Below are 15491 nucleotides of genomic sequence, written 5' to 3'. Positions count from 1 at the left end.
AACTCCATCGGGTCACACACTCAGGAGACTCCTGCTGTTTCTTTTCTCTTTTCAACTTCCCGGTAAATTCCTGTTGCAGAGATGAGACCATACCCCGAGGGGAGTGATGAAGATGCTAGTTCATGCAGGACTGTGCGAGGGGGAGGCCCACCAACAGCAGCATCGGGAGGGCCCTCCCACTCCCCACCGGCTTGGGCTCTCCTCTCCCTGGCGTGCGGTGACTGCTGGCAGCCTGCAAGCCTGGTCCAGGTGTGCAGCGGAAAGATGAATAGGAATGTGCCTCTAGGGGAGGACCTCGCCTTCCTCATGTCGATGCCAGCTCGCTCCTCGTCCCCTGTGCCTGTGTAGGACAGAGGCACTGTTACGGGCACTGCCAAGGGTCTCGGAGCAAATGCAGCTAACATCTGCTGGAGACGAGACAATGTGCAGGGATGGGCTGTTGGGACGCTTCCGTTCCAACTCAGGAGGTGCAAAGAGCTGACGGCAGTCACGCTCCCTCTCAGGGAAAGGGGCATTCTCTTTTCTGCGGGTACCTAACCTCGAGTCTTTGGGAACCATTGCTTAGGTCACAGCGTCAGCCAACGTTTCCAGGGAAGGAAGAAAGAACTGGGTTCGCAATGCAAGCTTTAGAATATGGTGGTTTCTTGGGAAGAAGAATTGTGGCTGAGAAGGGCAAAGAGGTGGGAGATGTGCCCACAAATACCGAGTGGAAGGGGAAAAAGGCTTAGCTTCGTGCTGGTAGAGAGCGGAACTCGAGGGTCCATGGAACTGAGCCACCTGTGTCTTTATGCTTTCCATTTGACTCTCTACTGCTGGTGAGAGTTTCACAACTCCTGACAGGGTCAGAGGACAGGACTAGGAGCAGACCCAGCTCTGACTCCAGTTCTGGCACGAAGCTCCTGGGCCTTAGTTTCCTCACCTGCATGAAGAGGGGGTAGGGGGATGGCTCTACCAGGCCTTTCCTCATCCCCCAGTTCCTCTGTGCCCTGGGGAGAGGGACTCTGGCAGGCTCCTGAAGGGCAAGTCCGCTCCTGACTTCCTTGTTGGCTGCGGCCGCCTAGGCCTGCTGTCGGGAAGGGCCTTGTCTGAATGTGCAGTGAGTTTAGGCAGAAGCCTGCCCAAGCCCCGCAGGCTCTGTGATTTCCAGGGCAGAGAGAACTTCTGCAGCTTGGGTTCTGCCCATCCACAGCCCGCCTGACCCCTGAGTCAGTGCAGGCTCAGAGACTGGCAGGTCCTGGGTGTGAGCACAGAGCGCCCCCAGGGCCTGGGGCAGGTGAGACGGAGGGCTCAGGAATAGGCCTGGAGGCTGCTCCAGGATGAGACCGCTGCAGGGGTGGGGGTGTCTGGGAAGGTTCTTTTTCTGGGTCACAGGGCTGCAGCCCTGGCTTTTCTGGCTGCAAGATCGGTAACTGAGGAAGATGGCCTAACTTTTAAACACAAGAAGTGGGGGAAGAGGGGAAGAAAAGATTGAAAAATAAAGAGAAATCTCATGGCTGCACCAAAGGAATCTATCCTTGAAAGAACTCTTCTCTTTTCTCCTCAACTGATTGGCTGTGAAATTATTTTCATCCCTTCCTTTTAGTGAGCATGCCCAGAAACTGCAATATCTTGGAACTGGGACTAGATAATCGAGTTAAGGTCTTGAGATGGAAAAATGTGAAGGACTAATTCCTAAGGGCAGTGGGTATTGCGTGTGAGATGTGTACTTTTAACGAACTTTGTTTTAGCAAGTGAGAAGGTGCAGCTTGGCCCAGCACCATGGGAAATGGCCTGGTTGGCTTTATGGAGGCAGCATGATCCAGCATGACGGAAGTTATGTGCCTGTGGTCAGGTACTGTGGCAGGTTACAGCGCTGGATGACGGAACCCCAGGGGCATGCTGGCTGCGATTTGGATCCCAGGAGAGAAATGACAATGGCTGTGGGAAACCAGGAGCAAGGAGGCAGAGCAGCCCTGGGAAGTGGGCGGCTCTCAGCAGACCTCTGACGCCTGTTCCCAGAGCCTGTTTCAGCCAGCAGAGTCTGGTCTGCCGACTGCATCCAGACACAGGTGACACCAAGCGCTGCCTGGGGCCCAGGCCCAGCTCAGTGCAAGACAGGTCAGCGCCTGGAAACCAGGCCAAGCGGGTATGCTGGCCGGCTGGGCAGAGGGAAAAGGTGCAGCTGGGCTCTTTAAAGTAAACCCTAACTTGGATCGCCCCTTGTTAGGATGGTTCTGGCTTGGGAAGTGTGACTGAAGAAGAGAGGAGGGAAGGGGGCAGTGGGGAGGGCAGAGAACACTCTACTCACCGCGCTTCCTCTCTGTCCTGGCTCCTCCGCTAACCTGTGCAGCACGGACACAAACAACACACCGAGGTCACACGCAGGGTCTTCTCACCACCTTCAATCTTCTCCCGGGGCCTCCCTGACCCACGCACCCATGGGCTTCTGCACTCGCCTCTCCCCTCTGTTCTCCATAGGTCGACTTCCCCGACCAGGTGTGAAAACGGGGAGAGTCCTGCCACCTACTACCAGCAGCCGCAACTGACATGAAACAGCCATGGAGACAAGGGCCTCTCAGGAGAAGGAAAATAACAACACTGAAATGGAAATGAAGCCACCTGAAATCCAGGGAGCAGTGACATCAGGGGCACAGCCCATCCGGTTCTGAAAGTGAACAAGGTGAAAGTGAACTATACTTTGAGAAGGGCAGTATTTCTTTCCTGCACATTTATCTGCTTGGCAATGCCCAATCATACTCTCGGCTCACTCTGGAATCTCGAATACTGCCTGGACCCTCAAAAGCCTGTGTCTGTTCTCACAGAGTGCCCCTGTGTCAGTCTACCAGACACACAGCAGCGTCCTTTAAGTGTGCAAACTGGATTTACAGCTCCCAACACTGATGGCAGGTTCTGGGAGAGGCAATTCTGAAGGACACAGGAGCATAAAATGAGGCTCTGGAGTGGCTGAGACAAATCTAGGGCTCTGAAACAATCCAGGGACATCTATGTTTCATCTGTGTAGTCTTGGTTACAAGTACTCACCACTCAAGGCGAGAGGTGAGGGGATGCAAAGTAGCAAGGGGACCCCCATGGAGCAGAAGCTTTCCCCAGGATGCAGCCAGACAGAGAGCCAGGGTAGGGCAGGGAGAGGCCTGAGGCAGGGGTGAATGTTGCTGGGAAGTCCAGCTCGGTCATGAATTGTTTGAAAGTGTCCATTTGGCTCTCAGGGATTTGGCATTGAGCAGACTGTGTGTGCCTGACAGGGTGCTGACCAGGTTATGTTTATATTACATCAGCATGATTTCAATCCAAAGAAGCAAATCTTCTCTCTCCCTTTATGGTTGAGAGTAATTGCTCTCTAATGCCTAGGTGACACTAGTTACTGCAAATGTCAGTCTATAGTGAAATCTCATGCCCAGATCACCCAGAGAATCAGAAGGTCCATCCATAAAAACACTTGATTTTATAACCACATCTGCATAACAGCTACATTTTAGCTACAAGGACGTATTCTAGGATCTATATACAATGTTGAGAGTCAAATATTTTTTTGAAACCCTACCCATCTCTCACCCCAACTCTTAACACTCTTCTCAGGGTAATACCTAAAAGCCACAGAAATAGAAATTCAGGCATTCTCGCAAAAAGATTTCACATAGACATACAGAAACTCTGGTATATGCACTGAAAGAGAGAGGAGGAGATACTAAGAGCAAGAGGGACAGAAAGAACAGGCGCTGACAGGGCAGCGCAGGTGCAGAGACAGAGGGCCCCTGAGGCCAGGAGGCACCAGGCAAGGGAAAGCAGACCCAGTCTGCAGGTGGGACGGGGCCACATCCAGACTCGAACCTGGACTAAGCGCTGGAGTCCATGGTCAGGGCCAGGCCCAAGCGATCGGGCAGAGTCCTCTGTGCGTCGGGGGAGTGGAGGGAGACTGAGCAGAGGCCATAGGGAGAGCTATTGGGGAAGGGAGGGCATATGGGAAGAGAGGCCAAAGCAGCAGCTGTTACGTCTTCAGCCAAGAACATTCCACATGAATGCCAGGATCTGGGTGGACTGTGGGTGTGCGTGTGTGCCTGTGTTTGGAGCGTGTGTATACATAAGCGTAAATTTATCTTTGTGTATCTCCTCTTCACCTCTTGCACTACAACCCTCCTGCCTTCTTCCTAGTCCCCTATGCGCACGAGGAAATCAGTCTTCTCCACATTTCTTTGTAGCATTTCTAGACGTTTCAAACACTGCTGCCCTCTACTTCTGACCTTTTGATGTCCATGCCAAATATGTCATTTTCACCAGTTCATCATAGCCATTGTCCACTTTCTCCCAGGCCTCGCTCTGACTCATTAGATGATTTCAGTACCTGGAGTATGCTTTTAATTTTCTCCCACTTTCTTCCTTGGCAATTTTAGTGTCCTTGCTGACAAACTCCAAAGCCCTCCCTCTCTTGTCTACACTACCTTCTATGGGCAAACAACGCTGCAGACCCCCATCCCAAGGCGCTTCCCCTTTCCCATTGCAGCTTCCCTGCCTGTATCTCCCTCTCAACTTCCTTCCGCCTTTCCTTAAGACTTTTCTCACTTCACATGGTCTGCTAGTCAGCTCAGACCAAAGTTTCGGCGTTGGAGTTAGAGATACCTGGGTGGAAACCAGGCTCTGCTACTTACTCCCTGTGCAAGTTATTTCACCACTCTGAGCCCTGTCTAGAATCCTCCCCTCCTGGGGCTGTGAAATCAAACAGGAAGGGTGTGTGAACTGCAGGGCATCCAACAGGGACCTGAGAGAGCTGGTACCAGCTCCTTCTCGTCTTCCATGCCTTAGCCTCCTCAGGGCACCATTCCGTCTCCCCGACAAAATGTTCCTCACCCTGTTTGTTTCCTTATATTTTTTAATTTACTGACATCCCACTATGTGCCAGGCACTGTTCTAGGCACTGGGGATACAACCTGAACAAAACAGACCAAAATCTCCGCCTTGGGGAGCTTACATTTTGGAGGAATCTGGTAATAGACATATTAATATGTCATAGAAATAAGAGCTAACTCTCAAGGAGAATTTTATCTGTTCAATATAACATAGAAACATGAAGATTAAGAGCATGAAGTCTGGAGGCAGAAAGACCCAGTTCAAATCCAATCTCTGCCACTTAATAGCTACATGATCTACATTTCTCCGAGCCTATTTCCTCATCGGTAAAATGGGGATATTACTATACATCTCACAGGGTTGTTGAGGATTAAACGAGATTACACATGGAAATCATTTAGCACAGCTCTTTGTACAAGTTACTAAGTAGGTTTTATTTACAATAAAACCAGGAAGGCATTGCTGTCCTTTGCTGATACCTTTATCGCTCTTAATTCTTCCATGAAGCCACAAAACCATTCGGCTATTCTGCCCACAATAATCTCTTCCTTTTCAGCAATGCTTCTTGTATTTATAATCCTACCCTCAAAGTTTGATGATTAACTTTTCCTGCCACTTCATTTCCTCTCTTATTTATTTTGCATATCTTGGTCTTGCTTTCCTAACTACATTATAAACTCCTTGAGGCGAGGGGGCATGATTTGTGTTTCCCCTGTATCTACTTCCTGTATCCCAACCATCTATTGCAGTATCAGGATGTCAGGAAGCTTTTGTTGATCGACTGACACTATCGTCTCTAGGGAAAACTTGATGGTCAGTTGGGGGGCGGGAGGACTCAGGTGGAAGGACTGTGGGGTCTGAAAGCTTTGGGGAAAGGTGGCAGCAGGCAGGAAAGTAGAAACGAAAGGGAGAGGGGTCTCATTCAGGGGCTATGTAGCTCTGCTCCCATCCAGACTGGGGTTCTGTTGAGCTGCCTTTACCTCTGTCTTTCCCAATCTGCATCTTCTCTTCTTCTTCCTCTGCACCTTCCTCTGCTGTGAAAACAAGTCCAAGGAGGCCAGTGACCCTTCAACACAGTGCAAGCATAGAAGGAGGGTGAAGGGAGTAACCTAGGAGGCTTGGGATGCAGCCCTAGCTAAAGGCTCATGGCTGCAGGCCTCCAAGGGTGCTTATACACACCTAGTCTGCACCCTGTGTGTCCACGCCCCAGCAGTGCTGAAAAAAAGCTGCCCATAAGCCCCAAGCCCACAGAAGCAGAGCAGTCTGATGTCACCCACCCTGCTGTTGGCTCTGTCACTGCCTTCTCTGGTGAACGGGCTGGGGGGGCTGCCTCTTCTCTACACCTGTTTTCCCTGAGGTGACAATGTTTACTAAGGATATAGTTAATATCTTGCATTTAGGCTAAAGAATGCAATCATCAAAGTACACAGTGGGGAACACCTAGCTTAACACTGGCTTCCGTAAAAAAAAAAAAAAAAAAAAATCTATAGGTTTTAGCTGACAACAAACTTAAAATGATTGAACAGTGCAAAGTGGCTGTGTGGAAAGAAGCTAATGCCATCTAAGGTTGCTTCCCCAGGGGCCAGCTCAGGGAGGTCAAGTTCACTGTGCTATGCAGGGAGAAGTGTGCTGAGCTCCGGGAACCCACTTTGAAAACTGGGGCCTTGAAACACTTGGGCACATCCCGGTGTGGGTGGGCAGGAGGACAGTGAAAACCAGGTCACATGAGGAATGGCTAAAGGAATTGCCAATAGTTAGCCTACAGAGGAAAAGGCTTGGGGTTAGCCACACTCCCAGCTGTCCAATACCTAAAAGGCTAACATGAAGAGGAGGGACTGAACTTACTCTGGGAAGACTTAGAGAGTGGAACAAGGATAAATTGGTTACAGAAAGGTAGATTGTGGCTCTTTGATAAGGAAGAGCTTCCCAGTGATTCGAGCTGGTCATGAACGAGCTCAGTGGAAATATTTAAACAGGACTTTTATATTGGGTGGCAAGCTGGATTAAATGACTTTCCAACTCTAAGATTCCATTATTTGTGAAAATATTTCAAAGAAGATGAGGAGGTCAAGCTATGGATATAATGGATATAAATAGTATGTCCACACTGTATAAAACACATGTAAAGACAATCTGAATATCTAATCTCACCCTAACAAAAACCTCGATAGTGACAGTAAAAATGTGTTGGTGTTGGGCAAGCCTCCTCCAGTCACTGAGAAACTGGCAGCCAGGCACATAAAGGGAGTTTATTTCTGCATTTTACAGGGATACTGTGCCACATGTGGACTTAGTCCACATCTACCTATGGGCTTCAGGGGCTTGAGAGAGTAGAGCTTCAGTGTAAGGGGCCCTCGTGGGACAGCGGAGTTGACAGCTTGTCCTGTGGGGGATAAGGGCAGTGCGGTGGTGCGAGCACTGGGTTCATGTTCTTAAGACCTGAGTACTAGGACCAGCTTTGCTCCTTCAAGCTGCACAACTTTAGGCAAATCACTTTTCTGATAATCACTCACTGCATTTCTAAAGTAAGGGGACTGACTGGACAACATGATTGCTAAGGTGCCTTCCAAATTACGTTACATAATTTTGTTAAAACCATCCTTTCCTGCTATGGGAGATTGCAGAGTATCCCCATAAACTTTTAGTTCTTGTGAAGCTATTTGGTCTTTACGTGTTTTATGTTTAATGATGTCCAATTACCCCTCATCCTAGTGTGACGAGCTCATGAATCACTTATTTTGCATAAACCCTAAAAAGTGGCCCTGAGGCACAAGTGTGGTTAATTGCCATGGTCTGAAATCCCCTAAGAAATTCTCTCTAAAAGTGGGATTTCTGGCATCCGTGGGGAGCTATATTAGGGAAGGGACTTTCTAATCACCTATGAAATCATCTCAAAGGCAGTCACCTCTTCTGCTTATGTGTGTGCATGGAGGGGGGCAGTGCTTCTGACAGGGATTGAGAAATGGTACCAGAATGGAGACAGTGTCGCTGTAACGTTCTCTGTGCGGGAGAATCAGCACCTTATCTTAACTGCATTGGAAAACCCAACCTGGGCAACACACTTGTTCTCTTGTAAATGAAAACAGGGAGATTTGAGACTGAAGCCGTGGGCCAGACTTTGGTCTGGTCCCATGACAACACTAAAGGCGTATGCTTTCTCCTACAAAGGTCTGAAGAAATACTCAAGGCTTGCCTTCCCTAAGAGTATGGACCGATGATTTCAATGTATGTGTCTGAATAAGTGTAGGGGTTTCAATAGTCCATGGAAAAACTGTTTTATATTTTTATTTAATAACCTTGTTAAGCTACTGTAAAGTATTTAAAAGCACTACATTAGGTGAAAAGAAAAAAAGAGGGCCATCTGTATGACTGACCCAAAGCACTTAGGAAAGGAATCTGTTTGTTTAAGATAAAACATGTGAATCCAACCACTGTAAAAAAAAAAAATTAGTAACTATCTGGCAGCTACATGACTGATGTAGTCATGGGGATTCTTGAAGATATGAAGATATATCAATGGCCTTCTATTTTTTCTCTTTCCTGGGTTTTATGTAAGGGGAAAAACGCCATGAGGTAAGGGTCTCTGGAAAATCACTGAAATAGCTAAGGGATGGAGAGACTGAGAAAGAAGAAACAGATTAGACTGAACATGAGGAGTGAAGGAAGCAACAGACTCAGGTCACGAACTTCAAGTGAAATCAGAACCTCAGCAAGGACAAAAAGAGGGAACAGAGTTTCAAAACCAAATCAAATAGGAGAGAGCAGACAGGCAGCTGGGAGAAAGTCCAGAAGCTTTTGTGGCTGATTCGGTTCCAGTCATCCAGGAAAGCTTCAGAATAAGGCAGTTGGTCAGGCCTAGAAAAGAGCAGCTGTGGATGGAGTGCAGTGGGAAGGTAAATTAGGAGTGATGAAGGGGCCTAACTGTACTTAAAGATCTGAATGTCTTTAAATTCTGAATTATGTTTGCTCCACAAGGCATATTCTTAAGATAAACCTAAATGTGTAATTATCTCTACGTGATCACACGTGGGAGACAGGCTCTCTGGGAGAAGACATCCAGTGTGTTCCTAGAAGGCAAAAAGATTGAGTGGTGAAGTAAGGTGTGTGCTACGTGATGACATTTTACCACGTGGAGAAGAAGTGAGGGGGCATGGGTATGGAAGGGGAGATGTGAGGCCGGTGAGGGGTGGGGAGCTCTGGACTTCACCTGAGTGGAGCTCCTTCACCAGGGATGACATGGTGTTGGTGATGGAGTCAGCGGCCACCAGCAGGTCATTGCGGAGGTTTCTCCTCGTACCTGAGGAGAGTCAGAGCAGACGGCAATGCCAGGTGGGTGGGCGTGGAGAAGAGAGAGCCGAGCAAACGCCTCAGTTTGCCAGGCCCTTGGACAAGGGCAGAAAACCTAAGGGGGGATGGGGACACCCGCTGCCGGGCACATCAGGAGCACGAGGTACCCACATCCATTGTTCTCTTCTCTCTTCGTCTCTACCTGAAGAGCAGGACCCTGTCAACTCCATGCTTCTTAGCTGCCATACAATCAAGAGTTGGGTTCCAGAACAAGCATTGCTCCAAGGCGCTCCTCAGCGTTAGGCAGGACGTTACTCTCCAGCACCACCACCTCTGTGTTCTTTGTCTCCACCCTAACATGACTTCCTTAACCACCTCGTCTCCCCCTAACTATGTAACATGGCTGGTTGCTAGCTCCCCAGACAATTGTGGCAATCCCATACTGAATGTGCCTTCAGCAAGACTCTACTTAGAGTTCCACTTTTCTTTCTCTTGCTTGCTCTAAAGACTTTCTAGGCCAAGTACCTGACTTTAGGAATTATACCAACCACTTCCTCTGGAGGAGGCAAAGCCCAAAGGACAAAGCACTTCCCACAACCCAGAAAAAAAGAGCACAGAAGCCCAGAAGGCCTGTTCTTTGCACACAGACAAAGCCTGCAGACCTCCCATTGGAGACCAGCCCATCTACATAGAAGGGGCCAGCACTTGACTTATTTATATTGTATACGAAAATCTGATCATTTAAAGCTAAGTGCACAAAAGAAACTGGAAAAATCTCAGTAGGAATCTTGTCCATGTTCCCAAACCCCTTCAGCTCTCCATTATACTCTGCTCCTGAAACTCACCTTGTGCAAAGGCCTCCTGCATGTCTCCCCCGACTCCGCTGAGTGGGTCCTGTGGACAGTGGGTGGGGGTGGAGCCTGCAGATGTTGAGCGGACGGGCATGGGCATTGAGTGGCCGCCTCCATGAGTGGGCGATGTATGTGGCGATCCTGTGGCCTGAGCCTGGGAAAGTCAAAGAGATAAAATGTGTTATCTCAGGTATCTTACCTCTTTGAAGAAAGGGAAAAGTCCTTTTTCTCAGTCAATCTGAGCCAGCCAACAGGGCTTCGGTTCAGTGGTGCAATGCACTGCACGACCACATTTGAGAGGAAGGAGTCAGGCTGCCTCCAAGACTGGAGAGAGGAAATAAAGGAAAAAAGAAAGGGAGAGGGGGAGAGAATGAAGGGGAAGGAGGGAGAGAAGGGACAGAGAACACTGTTAAGAAGGGACTAAAGTGAGAGGGAAAGCAGACGCTAGCACAGAGGGGTAGAGGCCTTTCAAGTAGACAGATGGAGCAGAGTCGCTGGGTCCAAGATGTGAGAGGGCTTGGGGTCACACAGTCAGGAAATAATACACAAACGTCTTTCATTTTTGTTTGCAAACTCATTCATGGACATTATTTCATTTGATCCTCACAACAACTCGTGAGTGGAAAGGGGATATATTTTTGTTTCCATTTTAGAGAAGAAAAACAAGGATGAAAGAGTCCGAGTGTTGTGTCAGGCTACACAGGTTGTCAGCGGGAGATGTTGGAGTAACTCCTTCTACTCAGAGGGCAATGCCACGTACTCTGCACCTCTGGAGCTCCCAGACCACGTGGAACCCGCGCCTGAGTTTGTGTGTCAGGAGCTGAGCTGCAGGCTGCTCCCCAGGGGCCAGGTCATCCGGCCCATCACCCTGTACTTGTAAAACACACATAGAGAGGTCTTCTGTGGGCCATCCCTAGGGGCCCAGGTGAGAATGGACACATGCCTAGTAGAAATTGAACTTTCCTCGTGAAGGCTCTGGTATAGTTTTGGAGAAAGCGTGGAGCAATGGGGGAAAATTTAAAAACTCTACTTAAAGGGAGCTCACTGACATTTGGGCCCTGCTGCTCTTCTGAGCAAGAGAAACTGAGTGTGGCATACAGACTGGGGTTTTCTGTGGAAGCAAAACTGGGAAAATATAAGCCACAGTGCGAGAATGAGCTCACACGAAGATAATGATCTTTCTGGGATCTAGCTCAGGGACTCCACATACAAAGAGGATCTGCCCCGAACAGGCTGACAGGCTGTATGCTCAAAGCCTCACCTCGATGCCTCAGCCAACGTGAGTGTGAACAGAACATAAATGGCTTGTTCTCCATGGTTCTTACTTTGAATCATGTGTGTATTTTAACTTCAGAAATTTAAAAAATATAGAAAGCTAAAAAGTATAACATATACTTATAAACCACCTCAAATTGATAATTGTTAATATTGTGTCAGATTTATTTCAACCTAAAAACATTGCAGATAATTCTGAAGACCCCTCTGCCCATCAATTCTTTCTATTTTCAGTCCCCTCCTCCTCTTATCCCTTTAGAGGCAAACATTATCAAAGATTTTGGTGTGAAACTTTTTATTTATGTGCACATATGTAACTATGAATAATAAATATTTCATGCTTTTAAATTTTGCATGAATGTATCATACTGTATCATATTTTATAATTTCTTTTATCACTTAGTATATTTTTTGAGATTTTTCCATGATACAAATAAATATGAACTTAGACGCTTACTTCACATTACATACAAAAACTAAAAATGGATCATAATAAAAATATGAAATAAAATTATAAAACTCTTAGAAGAAAACATAGGAGAAAAGCTTTATGACTTTGAATTAGGCAATGAAGTTTTAGATATGACACAAAAAAGCATAAGCTACAAAATAAATAAATTAGACTTCATCAAAATTAAAAACTTTTTTCAAAGGGCACATTTAAAAAAGTGAAAAGACAACTCACAGAATGAGGATAAATTTTTGCAAATCCTATATCTGATAAGGGACTTGTATCTAGAATATATGAAGAACTCTTACACTCAATAATAAAAGAACAAGTAACCTAATTTAAAAATGGGCAAAGGATCTGAATAGACATTTCTCTAGAGAAGATATACAAATGTCCAATAAGCACATGAAAAGATGCTCCACATTATCAGTCATTAAGGGAAATACAAATCAAAACCACAATGTGATACCACTTTACATGCATTAGGGTGACTATAATAAAAAAAGACAGATAGGAACAACTGTTGACAAGGATGTGGAGAAACTGAAACCCTCATAAGCTATTGGTAGGAATGTAAAATGGTGCAGCTGCTTTAGAAAACAGTCTGGCAGCTCCTCAAAAGGTGAAGCATTGAGTACCGTATGACCCAGCACTCCACTCCTACGTATATACCCGAGTGAAATGAAAACATTTGTCCACGCCAAAATTCGTACATAAGTGTTCATGGCAGCATTATACACAATAACCAACCAGTGGAAACTGTCCAAATGTCCGTCAACTGATGAATAATTTTAATAAAATGTGGTATATTCTTACAATGGAATGTGATTTGGCAATAAAAAGGAATGAAGTACTGATACATGCTAAGAGATGGATAAACCTTAAAAATATCATGCTAAGTGAAAGAAGCCAGTTACAAAAGACCACATATTGTTTGATTTCATTTCTATGAAATGTCCAGAATAGGCAAATCCATAGAGACAGAAAATAGAGCAGCGGTTGTCTGGGTGGGGGTCTTGGGAAGAATGAGGAGTGAGTATGGGGTTCTTTTGGGGGGTGATGAAATGTTCTAAAATTAATTGTGGTGACAGGTGCAAAACTCTGTGAATATATTAAAAACAACTGAATCGCACATTTTAAAGGGGTGAATTGCATGGTATGTAAATTTATCTCAATAAAACTATTATAAAAAAGACATCACTAAGAAAAATAAAACGATAAGCCAGAGACTGGGAAAAAATATTTGCAAATTATATCTGAAAAAGAACTCGTAGGTCTTGGCAAGGAATTTTTGGATTTGACACCAGAAGCAAAGGCAACACAGCAAAAACAAAAAACAAAACAAAACAAAAAACCAAAAGCAAAGAACACCATCAACAAAATGAAAAGGAACCTATTGAATGAGAGAAAATATTTGTAAATCATATATCTGATAAGGGGTTAACAGCCAAAAGTCATACAACTCAATAGCAGTAAAACAAACAATCCCATTAAAAAATGAGCAGAGGCACTGAATAGACCTTTTTCCAAAGAAGACATACACATGGCCAACAGGTATATGAAAAGGTGCTCAGCATCACGAATCATCAGGGAAATGCAAATCAAAACCACAATGAGAAATCACCTCACACTTGTTAAGATGGTTATCATCAAAAGACAAGAGATGACAAGTGTTGGTAAGAACACGGAGAAGGGGGAACCCATATGCACTGTTGGTAGGAATGTAAAATTGGTGCAGCCACTATGGAAAACAGTATGGAGGTTCCTCAAAAAATTAAAAATAAAACTACCATACGATCCAGCTATTCCACTTCTGGTTATATATCCAAAGAAAATGAAAATAGGATCTTGAAGAGATATCTATACTCCCATGTTCATTGCAGCATTATTCACAATAACCAAATGTGGAAACAACCTAAATGTCTGTCAACAGATGAATGGATAAAGAAGATGTATACATACATCTTGAAGATGTAATATAAGGTATACATATAAAGAAGATGTATACGTATAAAGAAGATGTATACATTGTATACATACAATGGAATATCATTCAGCCAAGAGAGAGAGGAAATCCTGCTGTTTGTGACAACACAGATGGACCTTGAGGGCATTATGCTAAATGAAATAAGCCAGACAGAGAAAGACAAATACTGCATGGTATCAGTTATATGTGGAATCTAAAAAAAAAAGTCAAACTCATAGAAACCAGGGAGAAGAAAAGTGGTTGCCAGAGGCTGGGGGTTGGGGGATATATAGAGAGGTTGGTAAAAGGGTACAAACTTTCAGCTGTAAGATGAATAAGGTCTGATGATCTAATGTAAAACATGGTGACTAGAGGTGATAACACTGTACTGTATAACTGAAATTTCCTAAGAGAGTAGAATTTAAATGTTCTCACACACAAACACACACACACACAAAGATAAGTATGTGAGGTTAATTAACTAGATGGGGGGAATTCTTTCACCATGTATACATATATCACATCACCACAATGTATACTATAAATATCTTACAATTTTATACATCAATTATACTTTAATAAAGCTGAAATAAAAAAATAAACTAAAAAAAGAAGAAAAGAACTTGTGTCCAGAACATATAAAGAACTCTTACAACTGAATAATAAAAAGACAAACAATCCAATTACAAAATGGGCAAAGACTTGAATAGACATTTCACCAAAGACAACGTACAAACGGGCTAATAATCATATGGAAAATGCTCAACGTGAGTAGTCCTTAGGGAAATGGAAATTGAAATCACAATGAGACACCACTTACCCACAGAAATAGCTACAATCAACAAGACTAACAAGGATGTGGGAAAACTGAAACCCCTGTATGTTGCTGACAGGACTGTAAAATAGTACAACCACTTTGGAAAACAGTTTGGCAGTTTCTTAAAATGTTAAACTTACCATATGACCCAGCAATTTCACTCCTGACTATGTATCCAAGAGAAATGAAAACATATGTCCATCTAAAACTTATACACAAATATTCATTAGCAACAGTTTAATAGCCCCAAAATGGAAATAACCCAAAAATCCATTAACAAAATGTGATTTATGCATACAATGGAATACTACAAAATCTCTTTTTGCTATTTTTACTATTGTTTAACTTTTATAATAATTTTCCATTGACAATTAAGCATGTGCTATCTCATGAAATATCCTCTTCTATTTTTGTTCATGGTTATAAACATTTATTATTTTTTACTTTTTCAGGGTATATATCCTTTCTTCCCAACTAGTTTCTAAATACCTCAGGAATCCTATTTTGGCTAGATAAAATCACATATGAATCATCGTAATTTGGGAAATCCCCTCTATCTTTTTCTCTATAATTACTATCATCCCCTGCTTTTTGGCCATTTTTATGGGAGGGGAGAAAATGATTAAGTATGAAATTCATTACAGTTTGGAAAGTGCATATGAACAGCCAGATCTGGCAGTTCCAGCCCTAATCCAAACTACATAAGGAAGCTGGAGAGAGATGAGAGACCCTGCAGAGAAGGCAAAAAAGTCCAATGCAGTGGCCTGGCTTAGCAGACAAGTCCTAAGAGCCAGCCCAGTTTGGGATACAGCAGATCACAGAAGTGGTGGACACTGGCAAAGCCCAGGGTCTTTCCTGGGCCTCCGAGGGCTGAGGGGAGCATAACAAAGATCGTTGCTTGGGCAGTCATAAGGATGGACCCTATAGACCCAAGCAGCCAGTGGTTTTCCCATAGGCTGATACTGTGGGAGTGATGAGCCTACAGCCGTCTCTTGGTAACAG

General features: G+C 44.9%; 1 protein-coding gene across 9 annotated transcripts in view; it reads right to left on the bottom strand.

The window, feature by feature from the left end:
* Positions 1-238: 238 nt before the first annotated feature.
* Positions 239-15491, bottom strand: part of DTNB (dystrobrevin beta) — a 253246-nt gene continuing 237993 nt past the window's right edge. For 4 of the 9 annotated variants that reach the window (XM_014781904.2, XM_087437043.1, XM_087437045.1 and 1 more), the window contains 5 exons: positions 9975-10134; positions 9050-9139; positions 5823-5876; positions 2288-2321; positions 239-340 (listed from right to left, as the gene is read on the bottom strand). In XM_014781904.2, coding sequence (XP_014637390.1) covers positions 2317-2321; positions 5823-5876; positions 9050-9139; positions 9975-10134 — 309 coding nt within the window. In that variant the 3' untranslated portion in view covers positions 239-340; positions 2288-2316. Of the gene's footprint in view, positions 341-2287; positions 2322-5822; positions 5877-9049; positions 9140-9974; positions 10135-15491 lie in introns of those variants that run through there. The other 5 variants (XM_087437046.1, XM_087437048.1, XM_087437044.1 and 2 more) reach the window with 4 other exon arrangements.

This window comes from Ceratotherium simum, chromosome 11, assembly GCF_057802395.1.
Source record: "Ceratotherium simum simum isolate JZ-2026a chromosome 11, ASM5780239v1, whole genome shotgun sequence".
NCBI lineage: Eukaryota > Metazoa > Chordata > Mammalia > Perissodactyla > Rhinocerotidae > Ceratotherium > Ceratotherium simum.
The sequence above is the reverse complement of the archived record's forward strand: the minus strand, read 5'-3'. Positions and strand labels throughout refer to the sequence as shown.